The sequence below is a fragment of the Accipiter gentilis genome, chromosome 3 (genome assembly GCF_929443795.1).
Source record: "Accipiter gentilis chromosome 3, bAccGen1.1, whole genome shotgun sequence".
Taxonomy (NCBI): domain Eukaryota; kingdom Metazoa; phylum Chordata; class Aves; order Accipitriformes; family Accipitridae; genus Astur; species Astur gentilis.
The window spans coordinates 1-23,400 of record NC_064882.1 but is presented as its reverse complement, the minus strand read 5'-3'; the positions used below and the strand labels follow the sequence as shown (position 1 = coordinate 23,400).

The 23,400-nt window shown below is 47.8% G+C and overlaps 1 protein-coding gene across 1 annotated transcript; it reads left to right on the top strand.

The window, feature by feature from the left end:
- Window positions 1-12,748: 12,748 nt before the first annotated feature.
- LOC126036393 (uncharacterized) lies at window positions 12,749-14,372 on the top strand. The gene is made up of 3 exons (XM_049796098.1): window positions 12,749-13,203; window positions 13,786-13,970; window positions 14,114-14,372. Exons 1-3 carry the CDS (start codon window positions 12,784-12,786, stop codon window positions 14,157-14,159), a joined length of 651 nt encoding a protein of 216 aa, XP_049652055.1. The 5' UTR covers window positions 12,749-12,783; the 3' UTR covers window positions 14,160-14,372.
- Window positions 14,373-23,400: the final 9,028 nt, after the last annotated feature.

Here is a 23,400-nt window from a genome sequence, read left to right as displayed (position 1 = left end):
GTCACCATTAGTAGCCTCGGTTTCCCACCTGTGGTTCTCCACAAACCCAGAGCCTCGCAGCTCCATGCTGAAGGGAGTGGGGAGCTACACACGGAGAAGGCAGAGGCCCGAGTTTGTCTTTTGGGGATGAGAAGTGGGGAGGAACTGCCATAAATGGGACGCATCCCTGCTTGAGGCATGGCTGTTTCAGCTGTGCACATGGAAAATCCTCAGATACGTTGCATCTAGCCCTCCTTTCCATTGACCCCGGGAGAACTGGCCTCCTGTGTCCCCCAAGTTTATTTACTTCCTGCTGCGGTGAAGTGGCTATTTTTCTTCTTTTCTCTGAGGATTCTGTGGATCTGGGCTTGGGAAGGAGTGCCTTAATGCTGGCTTTCTCAGCCTACTTCTGGGAAGCCAGGCATATCTGCAGATTAGAGCCGGGGGAGTGGCCCAGACGCCTTTTATTCCTCGGAGGGCAGTGGATTTGGGGAGTTAGAGCAAGGCATGCCTGGATGTTGGTCTCCCTGAGGGGGAGGGGGTTTACAGCCAGATGACTGAAAAGCCTCCCCCAGTCACTTCTGGGGAAAGAGTTGCGGGGTGGCTTTTAATGTACCCACGGTATCGATGTGGCAGGTGAGCATACACCCCCCTCTTGGCTGGGGGATCTTATGTGGACGCCTGCTGAGCCAGGGCTGGAAGCCCCTCTGCACACCCTGGAGGAGCTGGGTGCAGACTGGGGACGTGAGGGCAGTCGTGACATGGACACGGAGCGGCAGAGAGTCCTGCTCTTTCAGCAGTTAACGGTGCTACCGCGTGGTCAAAACCTCAAGTGCACCCGTCCAACCGTGCATTCTCTTTCCTGGGGTTTGTTTATGGGACAAATAAACTGCCCAGCACTAGATGAGAAGGTTGTCTGCACTCCACCTCAAATCAGGTGCATCACCTCTCCGTCGGGAAAGAAGTATGGGGGTGGGCATAAAAGGAACAGTAACTCCAACGTCGGGACTCTTTTTGGCTCTGGGCGCAGAGCAGGTAACCACAGCGATACAGAGAGGGAAGGAGGTGCTGATGGGTTTGTACCTTGGACTTAAACTGTAGAGGATGATCTGTTCAGGACATCCATGTCATAGAGTAGCTGTTGCATGATTTATACTCGTAATCCAGTTCCTACTTGATAGCCTTAACTTTGCGTGGATTGCGTATTGAACTTTGCAGTAGTTTGTTTGTTTTTACATTTCCTTAAGGTCTAGGCAAAGGTTTAGAAAGTTAGCAGACTTAAGGATAAGTATTTATTACTTTGTCCTGCCACGTTGCCATTTGAAACCTGTTCTGAGTGTTGGTGGTATTCAAGAAATTGGCCGAGATTTCGAGGGTGAAACTGTATCTTTAGGTGTACTGAGCAGAAAAGTACAATGGATCTTTTTAGTTGCCAGATAGCTTTCTTTATCCAGGCGGTCAATTTGTCAAGATCAGGCTGCAGTGTCCAGGGGGCCGGGGAGGGAAGGTTGGTGTTCAAGCTTCTCATTCCTATCAGCGGTGACTCCGCTTGCACCACTAAGTGGTGCTGTGTACATACGCTTAATTAAATTGGCAGCGGCCTGTGCCTGCCTGCTTGTGCAGTTCGGAGTGGTCATTTTAGAGAAAATGTTCTTTTGGCTGCATTTGTTCTCCTGTGATACAAAAACTTGACAGCGACTGGGGGCAACTACTACTTTAGGAGGATTTCTATAAAGTTAGAAATTGCTGGTTTTATTTTGTCATGATGGGCAAAACAATAACTGATTCAAAATCACGTCCACTGCAGCTTATGCTTCCGTAACACACCACTCAACTGATTTCTATGCGTAAATGTCTTCGGAGAGGAATCACAGGTGCCTGCTGTGACTATAGGGACAAGCAGTATGGGCTCACAGGAACCAGAACGTGCTTTGCCTTCCCATCACCAGAAGAAAGAAAGAAAGAAAGAGGTGAAGAAGGGTGCTCAGGAGCAAGAGGCTGCAAGGAAGTTGCTGTACATGATCCTTTTGCCTTGCTTTATCTGACAGAAAAGCTGCCTTCTGCTAGTTGGGTCTTGGCTTGAAAGACAAGGGGAGAGAGACTCCCACCCCTCTCCCAGGGAGGGTGCTACTTTTGACTGGCTTGTTCTGACTATGTGATCTGCAATTACAATATTTAGATTGCGTGCTGACAGTCTATGCCACTGACTCCCTGAATGGTTTTTCCTTTCTGTCCCCGCTTCCTTCTCCAGCTTTTTTCAATATATCAATTTAAAAAAAAAAAAAAAATTAATAAAAATTTAACCTTACATGACCATCATGCGTTGGCTTTGGCCCCAAACACTTTATTTCCTAGAAATAAGTTGAGTCTTTTCATCAGAATATGTAAAAGATTTCTGGCCACTGTAGTACTATTGTATTGTTTGTTTTTTTAAATAAGATTCTGTCCAGGTTCCAGCATGTGCACTAAATTTCTACTGCAGTAGAAGAGAGTCTTAAGCTGAAGAGAGATTTCATGCTTGGGAGAGAAAAAGAGCAGATCTTGACTCAAAGGTAACTTTTCCAAGGGAAAGGTAAACTCTTTTGATTCTTTGGGGATTTTTATTCTGATAGCACAAGCATCTTGTTCTCTCAGGATTTTGTTATCTCTGGGACAAAAAACCTTGGTGTTGTGTCACTTCCTCCTTCCCTGGTTGTGTTTTTTTCACTCCTTTCAGAGGAAGTGCTAATACTGTTATAATTTAGGAAGACATTTTTAACTTATGACTCGGAGGTCTGCAGACATCACTGTAAAGACAGTTTCTGTGCATCCAAATGCTGTTAATCCCTTCAAATACGAAATGAAAGATGTGTAACTTGGAGCTGAGAGGTCAGATTATTCCAGATGGGTCTGGTTTACTTTGCATTCAGTGTTCCTGTAGCCTGTTGCTTTGGAAGGTGCAGGTAATAAGCTTTTCAATTGAATAAATGAGCGGTAGTGGTTTTTTGTTTTCTTCCCCTAGAAATGTAGTGCTTGATCAGGCTGCACTGACCTGTAGAAGTTGTGGGCACTGTGGTGTTCTCCAGAATGCTACTTGGGCTGCCACTACAAGTAGGTCATTTAAAATAGTAACCTTAGACCTTAAAAACACATAAAAACTTCACGATGCTTAAAGTATAGAGCAGAGTAGTCACCAGGTTAAAATAACTTCATGCTTATGACATGCACAGCGATGGTTCCTTTCAGGTTTTTTGGTGTTGGTTTGTTTTTGTTTTTTTTTTCTTCTTCTTTAAGATGGCACTGGTTGCAGTGATCTTCAGTTTTACGACACAGCTAACTGTCTTAGTATGGATATGGTTCCTTTCTGCCTACTATTTCCGTTTACTGGCAGACATAGTTAAGATAGCTCTTTGGAGTTGTGGAGTGCGCGTGTGTGTATAGATATATGTGTGTGTGTGTGAATGTGTATGAAAATAAGAAGACCTAAAGTCCCCTCCCCACATCATTAGCTTTTGCTGACCTGTATTTCAGTGTTACCAAGATTTTAAAGTGGCCCAAGTATTGCTGTTGCAAATGTTTCCATGTTTGTCTAACTATTGTGATGACATAAATAAAAAGAAGAAAATCAAAACACTAAATGTTTTATTACTTGCCCTATAACTATATAGGCGTTCCCTGTCTAATATCGATTTCTTTTTTCAGGATTCACTGTATTTATTTTTTTTTTTAACCCTATGAAACGGAAAGAGATTTCTGGCTTACTGTTGGCTTTTGATAGACGTTTTATCCTTGGGGAATTGCCCACCAATTAATTCATAGAGTTTGGAATTTAAGTGAAGGACATTTTGCATGCCCGTGTACAAGTATTGGTGCTAACAAGCCACCATACGGTTCATGTTGATAGCTTTATGGATACTTAAAGGTAGGCAATAGTCTTATTTTTTAATAATGCTTAACCTTTTTCTCTTTGGCAAGAACAAGCAAGTCTGCCTGGTTTTGTAGGACTTGCAGCTTTTCCTTAACATCAGACTTTAAAAAGGGGAGAACCAGTAGTATCAGGTATGCAGTTAGGATGGTGATTTTTAAAATACTAAGCTGCGTAACAGTCTCGGGAAGAACATGTGTGAATGGGCGTGAGAGTCTGTGGTACAGCGTTACTAACCTTTGCTGAAAAAAGTTTTGAAGAATGAAGCATTTGCTTTATGAACGGTACTTGAGGACGAATTCTGATGCTGCTAAAGTTTATTGAAAAATAGGCACTGATTTCAGTGATGATGCAGGTGTGGTTTCTGTTCATGCCTTAAATCTGAAAAGAAGAGAACAGAAACCTGCATTTGAAGGAGGATTTTGTATGAAGGGTAATCAAACCAGTAACCTGCTTTAAGAACGACTTTAACATATTTGGAGCATCGGTTAAAGGCGAATAAGTAAGGTTTATCATATCCTCCTACCTAAGCTGTGACTATTGAATACAGTCAGCAGTCCACCTCAGAACTTGTTGGTGTGCAGCTGCAACGTGTTAAGTTGTAAGGCTTCACAGCCACGAGCTGATGGGCCACAGTTCTCTCCCAGCACGAAGCGCTGTAAGTTTTAGTTTCTTGCACAGCAGTGACTCTTTTCAACATTAGTAACTATACAACAGGGTAAAAGGCAAAGGCAAATTTAGTGAATAATAATGTGTCGTTCTCAGAGTAGCTGTTTGCATTTCACCGTGATGCAGATGCTTTTTATAGCAGTTGTGTTGGCACATGTCTTAGAATTCGCTTAATCCTCTCCTGAACTCATGTAAACTTTTGGCTTCAACTGCATCACTGACAATATGTTTCACAATAGAATAATTATTTCCCTTAAAAAAAAAAAAGGGGGGGGGGGGGGGGGAATAGGAAGAAGGGGTGGAGGAAGTGGGTATAAAAAAATCTGTTGTCTGCCAGTGCCGTGGGCTGCTCACTCATTTTTCTGTAGAACTCCTGGGTTGTTTTTTTTTGTTGTTGTTATTTTTCTACCTTAGCCTATTAGCCTATCCTCTGCACCTTTGGTCATTTCCTGAAGTTTGTCTGTAGTTTCCTACATGAGTAGGTAAATGTATCTATTTTACTTTACAGAGCTTTGATAGTTTTTTTTAAATTGTACAAGTAATTTAAATCTTGGAACAAATGTCTTTGCTTATTGATTTTTGTGAGTAGCTGCAAAAATCTTATGTATTAGTTGCCCCTTTTAAAATTAAAATAAAAATGAATGCTATGCAAGAAATAGGTTGCAAGTAACTGTTAGGGTCTTACTACTGCTCGCTGTTGAGAGATCGTGGGAAGTGCAGAGAATTTGTGTTAAAAGTTATGGGCATTTTTCAAGATAGTTTTCCAGGTCTGAGGCGTGCTGAAATACCTCTTTCCTGTGATAGTGTGTTTAGTTTCATTGACTTCAGCGGAACACACAGAATACATTGACTTAAACTAGCTGAGAATCTGATGATAAGGTTTTATACTCTACCTAACATAGTGTTGTGATGACCTGTCCTCCGAACTCAAAATTATGTTTGATGATCTTAACAGGAGGCCGGATCTTTGATCTGGAAATTATGCTGGTAGCGACGTTACAGAATCCAGGCTTGTGACTTCACTGGTTTCTTGCAGCCCCTCAAGTTCATGAAGGACAATAAAGACCCATTCTCTTTTGTTCTTGTGCTATGATCAGGGATGGAAGTATGACATTGTCAGTTGTAAGAAGTGGCTTAACTGCTGTTGGAGTCTGCTTTTATGCCTGAAAAACCTGTTGATTTGCATGGGTTTGCACAGCTTATGCTAATGATGTGGCTGGAATGAGACAGGGTCTTGTGTAGTCTGCAAGGGGCTGTATATGGTCCTGGTTTGTAGCTGGGTGGGAGGGATTGGTTCAAGTTACTTCTGATTTGCCCTATTTAATATCTTAAACAGGAGTGAACAGGGTGATTGGAACGGTTTCATTTTTGCAAGAGGACATTTATAAATCGGTTTTTATCCTGTGTTAGAATTAAGATGTGTATTTACTGGAGACAAGGAGTCTAGCCTGAACACTGAAACACCTCCGTTTTGGGCACACTATTGGAACTTTTTTAAAATTTTCAAATCATAACAGTCTGTCAGTTTATGCTTGTTGAGTCTGAGACATTACATGATGCCCTTTGAACAGGTAAATATTGCTAGTACTTGATACTTGGTTTGTAGACTATACCTTTTGTATGCTCTGAAATCACATGTAAATAACTTCTGTTGTTTCCCTTTCATTTATAGAAGCTCTGTTCATCCAACCATATAAGCACATACCTAAATTCAGTGTTAAACTTCCTGAATTGCTCTAAACTATTGTGTTGCTGTAAACTGTTTTGGCTGATAAACCTAAGCGGTCAGCTTGGTATTCCTACGTGTGTATGTGATTAAGATGCAATAGCTCGGAACAAGTTACCAGGCAACTGCATGCTCCAGCTGCATAGGAGGCACAAAGCAGCTGGCCCGTTCCTTGTAATCAGTGGGAAAGTACAGATTCTCCTGTGACCTCGGTCACTCTTGTCTAACATATTAGATAAGAGTATTTTGATACTCCTCTCGCAGTGGGAGAAACACTGCTTGTGTCTGTGCAGTGTGTGAAAATCACTTTACCAAGATGCTTTTATTTTTAAGCCCTTGGGGGGAAAAAAACCTCAGAACAAAGCGGAATTTAAAAACTTTTTTAATCCAAGACAAACGTCAGGATTCTCATTCTTACAAAGTATTTTACAATTGTGTAACCTTGTAGACTGTACGGAGAATGAGGATCTTGCATGTGACGTACTCAAAAGTTTCATTTTTGGTGTTCTACACGCTTCTACTGATCACAGTGCCTTTGTTTCCTAACAGCAACTGGCAACAGACAATGCGTATGGGTTTCAAGGCCCTGTGGAACAGAGAAGGTAGTTTGCCAGTGTTCTTACTGCTGTTGCAGACATTGTTTCAGTGGACTGAAAGTGGCACGTTCCAAGTACCTTTTCCTACCATTGCTGCGTATTTTATTTTTTTTTTTTTTAATCCAGAAGAATGTTTCTGTACTTCCCTTCCCTTCCCTTCCCTATAGGTGCATGTTGATTTACATTGCGTGCTATTGCAGTGTTCTTAGTCTACCAGTTACAGATTACTCCTTTCAGTTCTTGTGCATTTCTGAATGTGTATCTACCTATACACCTACTAAACTCACATTTCTTCAGACATGATATGCAACTGCTACGGAAGTCAGCTATCGTGCTAGTTATGGTGTTTGCCCCGTCAGTTGTTTTACTGTCTAATGAGTACCTGATGACAGAGAAGGGGAGTGTCAGAAAATAGACCAGTCAGGTCAGGCTTTATGTTAGAAATGGTTTTCATAAGATTTAAGAGAACGCAGTTTTGGCATAAGGATTTACATACCGCTCCCGGTGTTCTGTTGGGCTGACGTTTTGCAAGAAGCTGAGGTGTTTAACTTTCAGAAGCTGTTTATGTAAATTGCCTTACCTATGAGTACTCTCCTTCACCTGTGTAACGAAGAAATAAATGTGCATCTCTAGACATGTGCATATGCAGATAGAATTGTAAGTGCAGAGCTGGGGATGATGCTTGTGTTTGAGGGTAGAAATACGGAGAGGGACAGCAGTGGGGAAAGAAGAACCTTTGAAGATAGTCTAGTGTTGCTCTCATTCTAGAGGTGAATGATCAACTTTCTGTACCATTCTTGACAAATGCTTGCCTAATTTATTCTTAAACATTTCCTGTAATTGTTACTACTGTTGCAAAGATTGCCACATACCCTAAGTTTTTCAGGTTGTAATTTAAGCCCCATGATTCCGTGTAACTGTGTGCAGTGGATGCACACAAAAGTTCTTCCTTACAGCTACCTTTTAGAGTTTAAACATTGTTATTTCTCTTCAGTATTGCCCTTTCTAGGTTAAGCGGCTGTTTTTCAATTTATGCTTTGAAGTCAGACTCCTGTACATTGTTGAGCACCCTCTTGGACTTACTGTAGACCCTCGCCAGTTATACTACACCCTTCTTGAAAAGCAGTACATCATCTGGAGGGTTCAGCAGCTAATCCGTGCAAATGTAGCGCGGCAGAAATAATGCTTGGACGTACTAACTCCAGTGTGATGTGTGAGGAGGAATCACTGGGCCTTTTGATTAGCAAGAAACGGTACGTAAAAACTAGGTGACAGAAATAGGACACGCAGCTGGCATCCTCGTCTTCAAGCTTACAGTGCAGCTCCGTGGGCTTTGGCTGACTAAAGAAGAGCATGAGGCACAGGAGGGAACTGCTGCTGGATCTTAGTGAAAGGATGGTAAGTCATTTGGAGAGAGGTTTTCAAAGCCGGGAATTCAAGTCGGGTGCCCGATTCCAGATTGCCTGTGAAATCCCTGTGTACTTCCCTCGCTTGTCTAACTTTGTGTTGTATATTGTCTAGCAGCTTTTCTTTGAAAGTTAACAAAGCTACACTTGTGTGATAGGTGATGTAATGATCTCATAACAATAGGCAAAATCCAAGTCACAGAAAATGCCAGCATTTGAAAGAGAGCCCTGATAAATTGCTAGTGCCTTATACCACTGCCACTTACCAGGCCTTCCATGTTAGAGCTGTCTTAATCATTGATGCTGTTTCCTCAGACTTGGAGCTGTAATATCTGCTTCTTGTTTCAGGGTTTATTATGAAGTTGCTGATGGCACTGCCTTAGCCCTTTGGCTAAGAAGAATAGCAAATAATTTGTGGATTATCCGTAGAAGCAGCAGCCAAACAGCATTCTCTTCCAATCAATAGGGAAGAAAGCTGCTGTGTAGGGTTCAGTTATATGGAACTTAGTTATTGGGCCTGAAAATAGCTCATGGTCACAAGTCTGTTCCAGGCGCCTTTAGAAGGCCTTGAACAGAATAAATAAGAAGACAGAAGAAGAAAGATCCCAATTAGGAAAACACAGGTGCACATTCCACGATAAAGGGAGCTTGGCACAAACAACCTCAATTCAGGGGCTTATCTTGACCAATTGGACTAAGACAAGTCTTGTATGCTCTAATTAACACAACCAATTATGTCTTGTGTTTGTGCGCGTGGACGGTACCGATGTAACCAATCACCGCTTATGCTTGTGTGTGTGGACACCAAGTGCTTGCATATAGTAGCCAATCAAAGTCTCTCAACAACTTAGAGAATTGTATAAAAATGATTAGCTAAGCTCAATAAACGGGCGACTTTAATCATCACATTGGTGTTCCGTCGTCCGGGCCCCGCACGGATTAATCCCTAAACCCTACACTGCTGCACCGGTTTGTCTGGGTTCCCTCATACCAAAGGTCTTTCTCACATTTATTGATCCTTTTTGCAACTTGTTCAGGGTCAGTTGATGACCTGAGGGAACTGTCAGGTCTTTGAAAAGTGCTTGTAACTGTGAAAAGAGGTTTGTTGACTTCCTCACCGTGATAAGTAGACATTGAAGAAATTGCATGTTGCTCATCTCTTAAGTCAGAGACCGGAATTGGATAGATGCTGTGTTACTAGAAAATAAAATACAACTGGGCCCCTTGAGACAGAAGTGTCTTGATGAAATCGTGTCATATTATCACAGAGACATAGTGATTGTTTTCTCAACTAACAAACAGATCCTAGGCAAAAAGAATGTTTGTTCCAGGTAATTCTGGTCAGTCTCCCAAGGCAGTGGATCTGCTTTGCAAATGAGAAAAAGTGGACCTAAATACTATTTTTGTTCCCCAGTTCAAAATGGGCACAGCAGAGCCTCTACAGTTTTCAAATCGGTAGCAGCTCCTTCGCCTGCTTGTTAGCAGACAGAGCAGAATCTGTACTTTCTCCTGTATGGCTCTTGAAAGAAACTTGGTTGAACTCCTTTGCTTGGTGGAAAAAAAAGTGGGATGTTGGATCAAGTGCAACTGTAGCAAATACTGACCTTCCTGAAACTATTTAGAGTGTTCATGTGTTGATACTCGTTAGAAAAAAACAAAACTTGAAAAAAATCCTATAAGGATTAAGCTATAAGATTGTTTTCAGGGGAAGAAAAGGGGGAAAAAAAAAAAAAAAAAAAAAAAAAAGGAAAACTAAATGGAAGATAGTTTTAGAGAAAGTAACTTTCATAGCACTTGGAGGTAACATAGCTGTCTGTAAACAGGATGTTTAAGGAAAAGATACTCGGTCTCTTTATGATTCTTTCTGTGGCCTTCTGACTGAAAAGTCTGACTGTGTTGAACCCTGGTTATCTGTGTTACAGAAAACTGATGTGCTTTGCAAGCTGAGATTCTTCTGCAACAGAGCAAAGTAGGAGAGACATGGTCTTGTGGTTTGGGTTACTATCACGTAATTTACACAGACTGTGTAACAGCCAAATCTTTTTGTGATTTAAAAACTTCATTTAACTGCATAAAGGATGAATGTGCCCCGTGAAGAGTTTCTTGTGTTCGTGCACATTGCCAGTGATTTACCGCTGAGAGAAGTCCTAGCAATTGTAAACAACTAGATAATTCATCAGAACATCACACGTAAATATATCTCCAGTAATTTTTATATCACAGCTAGTCTAATGCATTAACTTTTTATCTGTGGAGCTCTTCCGTAATAATCTACTTCTCATTTTATGGGATAGACAATGAAAGAATTTCTTGAAATATCTAAAAGACAACATTGGATGACAAAAGGGGAGAGACAGAATGGGTTTTGAAGTGTCGATGCAGTATTACAGATTGTGTTGCCATTCATAGAGGAGAAGACTACTTTGGTTATGATACCAAAAGATTTCTCTTCCACATCTGTAAGCTACACTCATTATTTTACGCTTAGAAGCTTAAAAGATCCCGAGAAGGTAATTTCAACCTCTTAATAAAGGCTACATGGCTAACATGATATTATTCACTTTGTGTGATTTAGGTTAACACAGATCATTCTCGGTGAAAACTGTTGAATTGAGAGTGTTATTTTCACATATCCTGGATATCAGAAATTAGAAGACTACGTAAATTGTCAGAGGTTTCAGTTTGCAAGTCTACTGAAGCTTTTAAATGCCTGATTAATGTTTAAGCGCAGAAGAAACCCTACTCCTGAATTCAGGTGGGACCGTATTTCTGTGAAGCAGCACGTCTGGTTTTAGTACCCCCCCGTGCACCTTTGTACCCTCACCTACCCTCCCCACTAGGTCCGTGTCTCCCCCATGCACACCCCCGCGAGTTGTTTCCCACTGCACCCCCTGCTCTCCTATCTCCTGCCCTGCCTCCCTCCTTTCCCTCCTCCATATTCCACACCACCCCCCCCCCATCATCCATCAGGCTCCAGACCCCTGGTGTGCTGCCTGCACCCTGTTCTCTGTCATTTGTTCTTCTTCTTTTCCTTACAAGTTGTTGTTGTTTCTTTTTCATGATGATTAAACTGTTTTTGTTTCAAGCCACGAGTTTTCTCACTTTTGCCCTTCCGCTTGTCTCCCCGTCCCGCTGGGGGCGGGGGAGCGAGTGAGCGGTCGCGTGGGCCTTCGTTGCCGGCTGGCGTTAAACCAGGACACGAGGTGAGTTGCAAGCCCTGCCTGGCTAATGCTGGAGGCTCTCTGTGTTCCTCCTGCCATCTCGACGGGCCGTCCTTGTTCTTCATCGCCGCTTTATAGCGAGCGCCTCTCGCTCTGTAAGCGGCAGTACTGGGGCCGTGTTGCAGGCGGCAAAGGGCAACTGTGACGCTTGCTGGCAGGAGCGGCAAGGAGTGCGGAGCCACGCTCCTGTAGGGAGCAAAGATGGAACCTCGAGGGCTCTGTGGTCCTCTGCTGAGGACATCTAATATCCCGACAGGCCTCTCTGCTTTCCCTGCCTCAACGTCTGATTACTTTGAACGCCGGAGGGCAGGGCGGTACGTAACACCGTGCAGCGTCTCTTCGATAAGAGACAAGCCCCCCGCAAGGAGCCTTGCGTGCGTGCAGGATTAGGAGAGCAGCGTTCTGATAGCACAGAGGTGCCCACCCCGACCGAGCCCCAGGGTCGCCGGGGTATCGCTAGCTTGCAGGTGGGCCGCTCGCATCTGGTGCGCTGGGCCGCGGCCTTTCCTGCCGAACAGAGCCGCCCCTCCGGCACGAAGCAGCTTTGGGTCTCTTGTGGCCTGCCTTCAGGCTGTCACCTGAACCAGGCGTTATTTTTTGTTGTAAATCTCTCGCCAGCGTCTGCTGCCTGGCTGCTGTCGCTCCCGCAACCCTGATGCCCCATGCAGAGGGATGCAGCAGTCCCTGGGGCTTGCTCCAGGGGACACCCCCCTTGCCCCCCCCCCCCCCCCCCCCCCCATTTGCAGGTTCCCTGTGCTGCTTCTCCTCTCTAGATAACGGGGTGGGGGGGGCAGGGACAGAAGCGGCCGCCCGAATTGTCTGTTCCTTGCACTTGACTGCTGTAAACGCTCCAGCCGCTCGGGTGCTTTTTGGAAGGGAGGCGATGAAGAGGAGTGCCCGGGCTGCGAGTGGGGAGAGGGCAGGGCGACGTCAGCCCTGTGCCCCCAGCAAGGAGTTGCCGCCTGCGGCTGGTCTCTACTGGGCTGAGCTGTCAGTCGTCCCTCACGCAGCTGACGCTCAGAAGAGGATCGTTGCGGGGATGCGGATTCTGCTGCCCGGGGAGCGAAGGTGGGAACTGGCGTTGGGGAGGCGCGCATGCGCGGTGGCGTGAGTCGGTGGGCTCCTGCTGGTGCGCATGCGCACTGGCACATAGACGTTGCTAGCCGCTGTTGCCTGGCAACTGAAGCGCAGCTGGGCAGCCGCGCATGCGCGCTGCGCCCTGTACGGCGCGCTTGCTGCTGCCTAGCAACCAGGACGCGTTACGGCCGCCTGGCATCCGCGCATGCGCCCAGCGTCGTTTACGGCGCTCGCCGCTGTTGCCAGGCAACCAAATCGCGACACGACGCCTCGGCAAACGCGCATGCGCGGAGGCGCGGTTTACGGCTCTCTGCCTGTTGCCTGGCTACCAAACCACGGTACAGCAGCTTGGGAGCCGCGCATGCGCGGTGGCGGCCCCTTGCGCCAGCGCTCTCTTTCGCCACCTAAGGACCAAAGTCCGGTACTGCAGCTGGGGTGCCGCGCATGCGCGCTGCCGCGTTCTGCCAAGCCCTCGCCGCTGCCACCCCGCGGCCCAATGTTCGGTACTGCAGCTCGGAGGCTGCGAGTGCGCGGGGCTGCCCCGGTCCTGCACGTGCCGTCCGACGGTACCGGCAGTGCGGCCCCGGGGGAAAGTGCCGCCGCGCTCGTTGCTTCCTCCCTCCCGGTAAGGAAACGCCACTGCCGCCCCGCGGGCGAGCGCCGGGACCGCGGGTGAGGCGAGCGATCCCCTCCGGCGGGGGCGGCGGCGGCCGCGGCGGCGGGTGCCTCCTGCCCGCTGGCCGCCCGGGGCCGGCGGGACGGGAAGCTGCGAAGCGGCCGCCGCGGCAGGCTCCCGGTCCGCCGGAGGCGAGCCGGGCCAGGGCAGCGCCGGGCAGGTCCCCGAGAGCCGACAGAAGGGAAGAGGGGACGGAGGCGGGCACCCCCCAGGCGCGGCCAGCGGGCGCCTCCCCGAGTCGCCGGAGCTCCCCCGCCGCCTTTCCCCAGCCCCGCTCGGCCCCTGCGGCTGCCCCCAGCTGCAGCCCCTCCCCTGAAGCCTGTGCTGCAGCCGCAGGCAGCCCCCGAGCCCTGTCGTGAGGGCGGCAAGCTGGCCCTCCGGTGTTCTCGAGTCTCCCTTAACGCGGGTGCCGTTAGCAGCGGCGCGGGGAAGGAGCGGCGTCCGTCCGCGGAAGCCCCTGCGGACGGAGGGGCTCCGGCCAGGGTGGAGCTGCGGTAATAACGGTCGCTGCTGCCTCTTTCCCTCTGCCAGAGGCCACGCCGTGAGCGGGGTTGTCCGTTCGTCCCCGGGGATGCCGCTGACTGCAGCAGCCTCAGGCTCGCGTGGCCTGTCTCCGCCCGGCCTCCCTCTCCTCACGGCACGGGAGCGCAGAGGGACAGGCGGAGCACTTACTGGCTGTGGACGGGAGCTGCTGAAGCTGGAGAGGCCACAGAAAGGTAAAGAAGAAGAAACGGAAGGCCATCTGGCTGGCAGCTGCCTCCCGCTGCAGGCCAGAGGGACCCTGCCTCTGTGGGTGTGGGAGGATCCCTCCTCGTAGTCCACAGCAGGTCAGACCGCCAGGGTCTGTATGCGTGACCAGCAGCGCGGTACAGCCACGTAGTGAGCGAGCGAGGCTACGTGTCTAGGAGGCCTCATCTCGCAAGAGCTGCGAGGGGCTCGCGTGTTCCGTTATGCGGAGGACAGCCAAGCGACTGGAGTTACAGAAGAGGAAGGGAGGAGAGAAGGAGAAAGAAGCGGCTGAACTGGCAAAGTCTCTTGGCAGCGCCAAGAACGAGAGCTGCGGTGAGCCCCGGGCCCTCGGGGCCCCGTCTCCCCTCTTCGGTGTTGCGGTCCCTCCCTGCCCCCTCCGTCCCCTGGTCCCCTCTCTTTCCCACACCCCTGCTTTTTTTTTTTTCCTTTTTTTTTTTTTTTCCTTTCCTCCCTTGTACCTCTGATACTGAAAAGCCGGTCGACGAAACTCCCTAAGACTCGTTTTGGAGTTTTAGAAAGCAGGCGTTCTTCACTGCAGCGCCGGATGCACGGGGGATAGTTCCACCTAGTGTGCGTGCCACAGCTTTAGCACAAACAGGTTATATAGAATAACTAATTGCTTATTAATCAGATGAGTATACATATACATAAAAACGACGGCAACCGATTATCATAGCACTGCCTACATCCGATCACGTGCAAGGAAGGATCCATTTGAGACGAAGGGCTGCTTTTGCGACCACCGACCCATTTGAAGTTCTTGCTGGCTGTCCTCGAAGTCTTTATTCTTGTCCTTGTTCTTTGATCTTGAAGCTTAACGCAGTTTCAATCGCATGTGGTCAGTTTCAGCATTGTTCCCATTTAGCTTACAGGGGAACATCTAGTCATAAGAGCAAAGAACTGCAAAACTTAGGAGTACCTACCTCTGCTAGTTAATTGCTCGGCTATACTTTTGTCTGTTGTTTCAGTTGTAGCGTTAGTATAAGATTTCTAACCATTATTTACCAAATCTCACTTTTACAGTCACCTAGCAGCAAACCACAGCTGGTACAAAGTATTAAAACCACCCAAATATTTCGACGTGCCATACAGAACGTATGGAAATGTGCTATCAGAGGTGTCCGAGGGGCAGGGGGAGCGCCGGGGGGCGCCCCGAGCCCCGGAGCAGACTCGCTGGCAGGACTCGATAGGCGCGCGACTGACTGAATAGACGCTGGCCGGCCGGCCCCTTTGCCCTCCGGGCTGCGTTTGCGCTCCCTCTGCACGGGGCGAGGGGCTGTGAGGGAGCCCAGGGGAGGAGGAGGAGGTGAGGCGCTGGGGGGGGGTCGGGCCGTGCCCCCCCTGTTCCTGCTGGGCTCCAGCTGTTGCAAATGTTCTGGTAAAGAAATCAACATTTAATCACATAGAAGAGTTAGGTTTGATTAAGAAGTAAAATTGTGAAGCGTAACGTATAGGATTGTTAAGTTTGAAACGTAGCCATAGAAACTTTAGGAGCTGTGTTATGCGTGACGCTAGGAACCGTAATATTGTTAAAGTCTGAAACAGCTAACCCTAGAAACCTCACCAGGAAGTTACTGGTTTTCCTACGTTCTGTTTCAGGAAACTAAGGAAACCGTCGTGGACACCAGTTTGCTGCTTGGAAACCCCCTTACCCTTCCCATCTCGATTTGAGTATCGACGATGCCAGTCAGCAGAGCCAAGTGTCACTGACCAATGATTGTTTTAAAATAAGAATATTGATAAGGTTATAGAATCACAGGACCGATCGTTACAACGGTTAAATTTAAGAACGAGCATAGTATGCGTTTTTACGGAAGGAGCTTAGGTAACAATGACCTGACGGGAAAAGCCTGTAAAAACTGATGGATTTTGATACTAAGTGGGACACGCCTTTGGAGGAGCGATCCCCCGTGTCCCCAGCGCTGCGATAAACAAAGCGCCTGCTTCTTAACTTCACGTTGGCGTTAAGGAGTTTTATTCTGGATTTCGGTAACGGTTTTGGCGACCCAGATGGGACCTTGCGAGTGAGACTGGACGAGATGGTGTGTCGATCGAGCTCCGGCCGGCACCGAGGTATTCTCGGGGAGAACCGTCCCCCTCGACACGCAAAGCTCCTCGCAGCGTTCCCTGGAAAAAAGGTAAGGCGCTGCTTCTTTGGAATTTGTTTGGAAAGCCTGCCCGTGAGGCGCGGCGAAAGCTTCCCAGGGTTGGGGCTTGGAGGGTAGCCGTCTGCACTGGAAGCCTAGGCGTCTGCCCGTAAGTCATAAGCGAAAGCTATTGCTGGGTTGGACTTTGTGTATTATTTGGGACAGCTGTCGTTTGCATTTGTTTGGTATTTGGTATTTGAATGTATATAAGTATAATGGCATTAGCAAAATTGTTTAAGAATAAGAGTGCAGGAAATAGAACTGCTGATGAAAAGTTACCAGAAACGTCACCGCTGGGATGTTTATTGGCACGTTGGGGTGAACTGCAGGAAAAATGGTAAACAAACAGAACTTTGAGTTACAATACTATATTGCAATTCCTGTTGTTTTGTAGGAGAGAGAGTAAATGGAATAAAGTGCCATATGTAGATTTGTTCTTTTTAAGTGAACGTATCGGGCGGGGACCGGAGGGGAGTCTCCCAGCAGAACCTCTGGTTACAGCTAAACTGGGAGAACAGAAAATTGAATGTGAGTTGACACTAGAGTCACCTTTTCAGTTTTAAATACCTCAGAGGGAGAGTTAAGTTTTGAAGAAATTGGTGGTGTTGGTGCAACAAGCGAACGAGAAACTAGACCCTTCTTTAAATCTTTAACAATGAAATTAGGAAAGCAATGGGTCACTCGGCAGTTTTTGTATGTGCCAAATTCTCCTAAACTCCTGTTAAGGAGAGGTCTATTTGAGAACTTAGAGGCAGAAATTAAATTTAAAAACGGAGAGCTTAAAATTTTAATTCCAGAAACTAAACGTATCGAAGCAGCGGCTTTGTTGTTAACAGGATGTTTACCGAAAGCAGAAGATTATACCGGTCCAAGTGTAATGCTGTCATTCCAGTCGTCTGGACTGGGAAGTTCCTGGTAAATCCAAAAAGCAGAACCTGTGAGAGTTGATTTAAAGCCAGGATCGAATCCGGTAAGAATGAAACAATACCCCCTAAAACCGGAAAGTCGGAAAGAGTTAGTAATGGTAATACAAAAATTTTTAAGATACAAATTGTTAATAGAATGTGAATCCAGATATAATACCCCGATCTTGCCTGTTAAAAGGCTGATGAAAAAGATGATAGATTAGTTCAAGACCTCCTCAGAGCAATAAATCAAATAGTACAAGGTATTCATCCGGTCGTAGCAAATCCTTATACTTTGTTAACAGCCCTAACGGAGAAATGAGAATGGTTCACAGTGTTGGACCGAAAAGATGCCTTTTTCTGTATTCCCTTGGATCCCAATAGTCAAGAGGTTTTTGCTTTGGAATGGGAAAATCCTGAGACTGGGAGAAAAACACAATATACGTGGACAGTCTTGCCTCAAGGCTTTAAGAATAGTCTTACCATTTTTGGAAATCAGTTGGCACGAGAATTAGAGATTTGGAAGAAAGAAAATAATCAAGAAATCTTGCTGAAATATATGGACGATCTGTTAATGGTAGCTGAGACGGAAGAACAGTGCACAAAGTTAACTCTTAACTTTTTGAACTTTTTGGGAATCAGTAGATATCGAGTGTCAAAAGAAAAAAACCCAAATAACCCAGAAAGAAGAAACTTAAAGTTGAGTTTTAAAATCCTAAAAGGACAGAGACAATTGGGAACTGAGAGAAAAGAGGCAATGTGTCGTCTCCCCGAACCTAAGACTAAAAAAAATGAATGACAAGCATTTCCGGGAATGGTCGAGTGGTGTCACCTGTAGATTATAAATTGTGGCTTGCTGGCCTGACCTTTACAGGAGCAGCTCAAAACCTCAAACGACGGATTGGACCGATGCCGAGAAAGCTACCTTCCAAGAATTGAAACAGGCTGTAACAGGGGTGCCAGCCCTAGCGTCTGCCAGATCTCACAAGAGACACTTGAACTTTTTGCTCGTGAAAGACGAGGTAGAGCTCTGGGTATCCTGGCCCAATATTTAGGGCCAAGTGGGCGAGCTGTGGCCTACTTCTCGAAGCGATTGGATAACGTGAGTCTGGGATGCTCTGGTCGTCCGAGAGCCGTCGCTGCAACTGTGCTACTGATCCAGGAAGCTCGTAAGTTCGCCTGAGGAGAAAGGATTACTGTACGTTTCCCATATGATAACTGTTGTGCTAAAACGGAAAGGGGGGCACTGGTTATCCCCTAGCAGAATGCTGAAATACCAAGTGGTGTTGTTGCTGGAACAAGATGATGTTTACCTAAAAACTACTACCGCCGTTAACCCCGTTGCGTTTTCAACAACTGACCGAGTTAAAGGAGAACTGGAACGTGACTGCTTGCAGGCAATCGAAAGAGTTTACTCCAGCTGACTGGATCTCTGAGATGTGCCACTAGAAGAAACAGATTGGGAACTATATGCCGACGGAAGCGGTTCCATCTGTGAAGGACAACGTTTTATCGAGATAGACAATAACTACTGAGGAGGTACTTGCGTTGCCAACTTTGCCTTCGATGATCTCTGCCCAAAAGGCTGAATTGATAGCTCTTACTCGAGCTCTGGAACTAAGTCAAGGAAAGCGAGTCAACACTTGGACAGACTCAAAGTATGCTTTTGGAGTGGTACGTGCGCATGGAGCGATACGGGGAGAAAGAGGACTGTTACCTGCACCAGGCACCGCCGTTCAGCACGCACAACAAATACTGAAATTGTTAGAAAGCATTCAAAAACCAACAGCAGTCACGATGATGCACTGTAAAGCACATCCGTTAGGTAAGACCGGTCCTAACGCAGGTAACCGACTGGCTGATAAAGCTGCTGAAGAGGCTGCAGAAAAAGGCATCCTAGCACTAGTTCCAGAGAAAGGTATAAAATTGCCTAAAGAAACTCCAAATTATAATGAAAAAGATGAAGAATTAATTATTAGATTGCAGGCTAACAAAATGAAACAGGATAGGCTGTAACACCGACAGGTCGAATAATAGTCCCACCCACCCACAATAATAAGAGAAATTGCCCCATTGAACATCACAGAGTATACTGGGAAACAGAAAGCGAAATATGACAAAGATTGTTTAAACAATTATGAGTGGACGTGAAATGTGTATGTAAATTTATCCCCGAACCAGTAATAAGATCATCTTTGGGATTATTAAATAAGGAAATTTTTTAGAAGAAGAATATTAGCAAATTGATTTTATAGAATTGCCTTGAAAATAAGGATATGTCCTAGTTTTAGTTGATATCTTTACTGGGCGGCCCAAGGCTTTCCCTTGTCGCACCAACAAAGCAAGGGAAGTAGTCAAAGTCTTGCTCAAAGAGATAATACCAAAATATGGGGTGCCTGTAAGAATGTCATCTGACAATGGCCCTCATTTTATAGCAAAGATTATGAGACAAGTTGAGCCATGTATTATCTATGGATTGAGACTATCACACCCCACATAGACCACAAGCAAGTGTGTGGGCAGAGAGAGAGAAAGAGAGAATGAACTATATCCTTAAGCAACTGTCGAGTAAAATTTGTCAGGAAACCTCACTCCTCACGTGGGTTAAAGCGTTACCCGTGGCTCTATTAAGAATCGAAGTATAGCCAGAAGAGAAAGAAAAGTCAAGTCTTTAGGAAATGTTGTACGAAAGACCATATCAAGAGTCCTGTGTTCTGAGTATCTTGAGTGCCTTTGGAGATATGTTTTTAAAAGGTGTTATGATTTCTTTAAGCAATTCTTTTCAAGAACTTTGTCAGTATGTCTCCACAGCTGGACCCTTAGAACTGGACGTAGCAGCGCATCCCTTCCGACCAGGAGCCTGAATATATATAAAATCACCGAGAAGTGGAAAGGACCGTATCGAGTCATTTTAACAACACTTGTAGCAGTAAAGGTCTGGGAGAAGAACCTTGGCTTCATTATTCGAGAATAAAGAAAGCACCCAACAAGAAACTGGAAGTCTAAAGAAACTGTCCCTTTAAAACGGAAAATCTATAAGTAAGTTTCACGTTATCTATTTGGGAAAACAGTTGTGTAAAATTTATAATGTTGGGGTTGCTATTAGGAATATTGTCGAGGGCAATAATCTTTTTGTGTGTTTAGAGGGTGTATGTGGTTTTTTTTGAGGGGTTCTAAACATGAGATAAACAAAATGAAACAATTATTGTTTGAGCTATTCATCTTGATATTAACCGGTTTTGTAATTTGAATTAAAAAAAATAATCTAGTTTTGTAACTGATTCAAAGTTTTGTAAAGACACAGAATTTAACCTCGGTAACAGCCTGCCTTTCCGATTCCAAAGTCAGATGAAAATCTAGTTCCGTGGAGAATACTGACATTGAATTTAACCAAAACTTGAGAAAAGAGGTAGAACAATGAGAATCATTTTAGCAGATTAAATTGGATGGATTTAAAAGGCAATTATTTTTTTTAAATTTGAAAGAAGGAATTATAGCGTTGTGAATTATAACGTTACCAAACCATCCACCTCACGGACAAAAGAATTAATTTACTCGCCCTTCGGGAGAAACTTGTACAAGCACCCCTCGGGGCTGTCAGCTGCCAAAACCGTAGAGACAAGTGCAAAAAGGAACTTGGGATCATGTTTCAAATATAAAACGATGTTTAGAACTTACTGGAGTTCCAGGATCCTTGTTAGAGCCACCCAGAGTCAGGACCATCTGTGGAAATTCAGACCGGTTTAGACAACCAGAGAAGCATCACACATCCTAAACAGAGCTGTATGAAAGTTTGTACTTGCAGCTAGCTCCTCTGACCCCAAACTCCCAAGACCTTCTCTAGTAGCTAAAGCTCTAAGATGGGGGTGTATTTGTAGAAAGGATAATAATACTTCACATGATCTTTGGTCCCCTCTTAATAACGGGAAAAATTTAGCTTGGAGTTGACGGCATTAAAGGACAGGTGAAAAGTTCAGGCTTAACTGCTTGGGTGACTAGTGATGCTATATGATCCACTCACCTCTTCATGAAGGAGAAAAGCAAATCGTGGTCTTGAGACTTAATAACTCTATCCTCTCTCTGGAAGAAATCTCCCTTGTGGCCTCGCTCGCGGGTGGACCTGGGGAAATCGAAAAGATGATACCTGGCAATCGCCAAGTCTTAGAACTAAAATCAGACGGGTAATAAAATCTGTATTTTGACCCCAGTTAACACCTCTTCCACATCAGATGACTCTTGACATCTGTCACTCAGTCAAGGCAGTGCCTGCTGCTTCACTTCACCTTGGTGGTGAGGGGTTTGGTTCCGGGTTTCGGTACCACAGCTGCGGGCCGGGGCTGGAGGAGCCGCAGGTGCGGACAGTGAGAGGCTGATGGCGACGCCCCCTCCCTGGCAAGGGGAGGGGCCGCCGGGAGCCCAGGCAGGAGCGGAGCTGAGCAGTGACCGGGCTGCGGCTGCCCCGAGGGAGAAGGTGAGCGGGGCCGGGCGCCCCTCGGTACCGGCGAACGTCGGAGGCGGGGGTGGCGCGGGGGAGGTGGGGGCCGCCTGTGCCGAGGCCGGGGGGGAGCCCTGGGGGCTCACAGGGCGGCTGAGAGAACGTGCGCGCGGGGGTGGGGGGCGGGGCGCTGACAGGGCGGCTGAGAGAACGGGCGCGCGGGGGTGGGGGCGCTGACAGGGCGGCTGAGAGAACGGGCGCGCGGGGGTGGGGGGGGGGCGCTGACAGGGCGGCTGAGAGAACGTGCGCGCGGGGCTGGGGGGGGGGGCGCTGACAGGGCGGCTGAGAGAACGGGCGCGCGGGGGTGGGGGGGGGGGGGCGCTGACAGGGCGGCTGAGAGAACGGGCGCGCGGGGGTGGGGGGGGGTGCTGACAGGGCGGCTGAGAGAACGGGCGCGCGGGGGTGGGGGGGGCGCTGACAGGGCGGCTGAGAGAACGGGCGCGCGGGGGGGCTCACCGGGCCCCGTGGCGGGGCTGCGCAGTCGGCCGGCGGGTCCCGGGGAAAGCCCCGAGGAGGACGGCGGGGTCCATGTTGCACGCACGGAGCGGCAGCGGGGCCGCGCCGTGCCGGAGCTACCCGGAGCGGCGCTGGGGGCTCGGCGGGAACTGCTGCTGCGCCGGCGTGGGGAGGTGGGGGGGAACGGAAGCGGCGTCCCCTCGGCGTCAGGCAGCGGGGCAGGCTGCCTCCCGGGGCATGCCGGGAGCTGTAGTTTTCGCGGACTCGGCAGCCGGGCAGCAGCGCGGCTCTCGGGCGCGGCGTAGTCCGACCAGGTCAGACTCAGGAGCGTTGCCGGTTTCGCGTGGTTTTCCGCGGGCTTCCCGCTGCGCCCGCTCCCCGACCAGCCGTGCGGATGCGCCTCCTGGGCGCATGCGCCGTGCTTCGCGTTGGGGCAGCCCGGCGTTCGCTCGCCGGCGCAGGCGCCGTCCCCGTCCCCGTCCCCTGAGGTTTGTGATCTTGGGAAGCCCATGTCCTGGATAGCTGGGGTTGTGGCTTGCAAGCCTGTGACTCCCACCAAGTTCCCAACAAATTCAAACGTAGAAATTGTGCATCAGCCCTCCTCGCCCCCTCCGAGCTGGTCTGTTCTCTGTGGTCACCATTAGTAGCCTCGGTTTCCCACCTGTGGTTCTCCACAAACCCAGAGCCTCGCAGCTCCATGCTGAAGGGAGTGGGGAGCTACACACGGAGAAGGCAGAGGCCCGAGTTTGTCTTTTGGGGATGAGAAGTGGGGAGGAACTGCCATAAATGGGACGCATCCCTGCTTGAGGCATGGCTGTTTCAGCTGTGCACATGGAAAATCCTCAGATACGTTGCATCTAGCCCTCCTTTCCATTGACCCCGGGAGAACTGGCCTCCTGTGTCCCCCAAGTTTATTTACTTCCTGCTGCGGTGAAGTGGCTATTTTTCTTCTTTTCTCTGAGGATTCTGTGGATCTGGGCGTGGGAAGGAGTGCCTTAATGCTGGCTTTCTCAGCCTACTTCTGGGAAGCCAGGCATATCTGCAGATTAGAGCCGGGGGAGTGGCCCAGACGCCTTTTATTCCTCGGAGGGCAGTGGATTTGGGGAGTTAGAGCAAGGCATGCCTGGATGTTGGTCTCCCTGAGGGGGAGGGGGTTTACAGCCAGATGACTGAAAAGCCTCCCCCAGTCACTTCTGGGGAAAGAGTTGCGGGGTGGCTTTTAATGTACCCACGGTATCGATGTGGCAGGTGAGCATACACCCCCCTCTTGGCTGGGGGATCTTATGTGGACGCCTGCTGAGCCAGGGCTGGAAGCCCCTCTGCACACCCTGGAGGAGCTGGGTGCAGACTGGGGACGTGAGGGCAGTCGTGACATGGACACGGAGCGGCAGAG

Bases quoted from the DNA above. Each gene is read 5' to 3' on its own strand.
- LOC126036393 (XM_049796098.1), top strand. From the start codon at position 12,784: ATGCGCCCAGCGTCGTTTACGGCGCTCGCCGCTGTTGCCAGGCAACCA. The intron at 13,204-13,785 runs GTAAGGAAACGC...TCCCTCTGCCAG, and splicing joins TCGTTGCTTCCTCCCTCCCG to AGGCCACGCCGTGAGCGGGG. The intron at 13,971-14,113 runs GTAAAGAAGAAG...ATGCGTGACCAG, and splicing joins GCTGGAGAGGCCACAGAAAG to CAGCGCGGTACAGCCACGTA.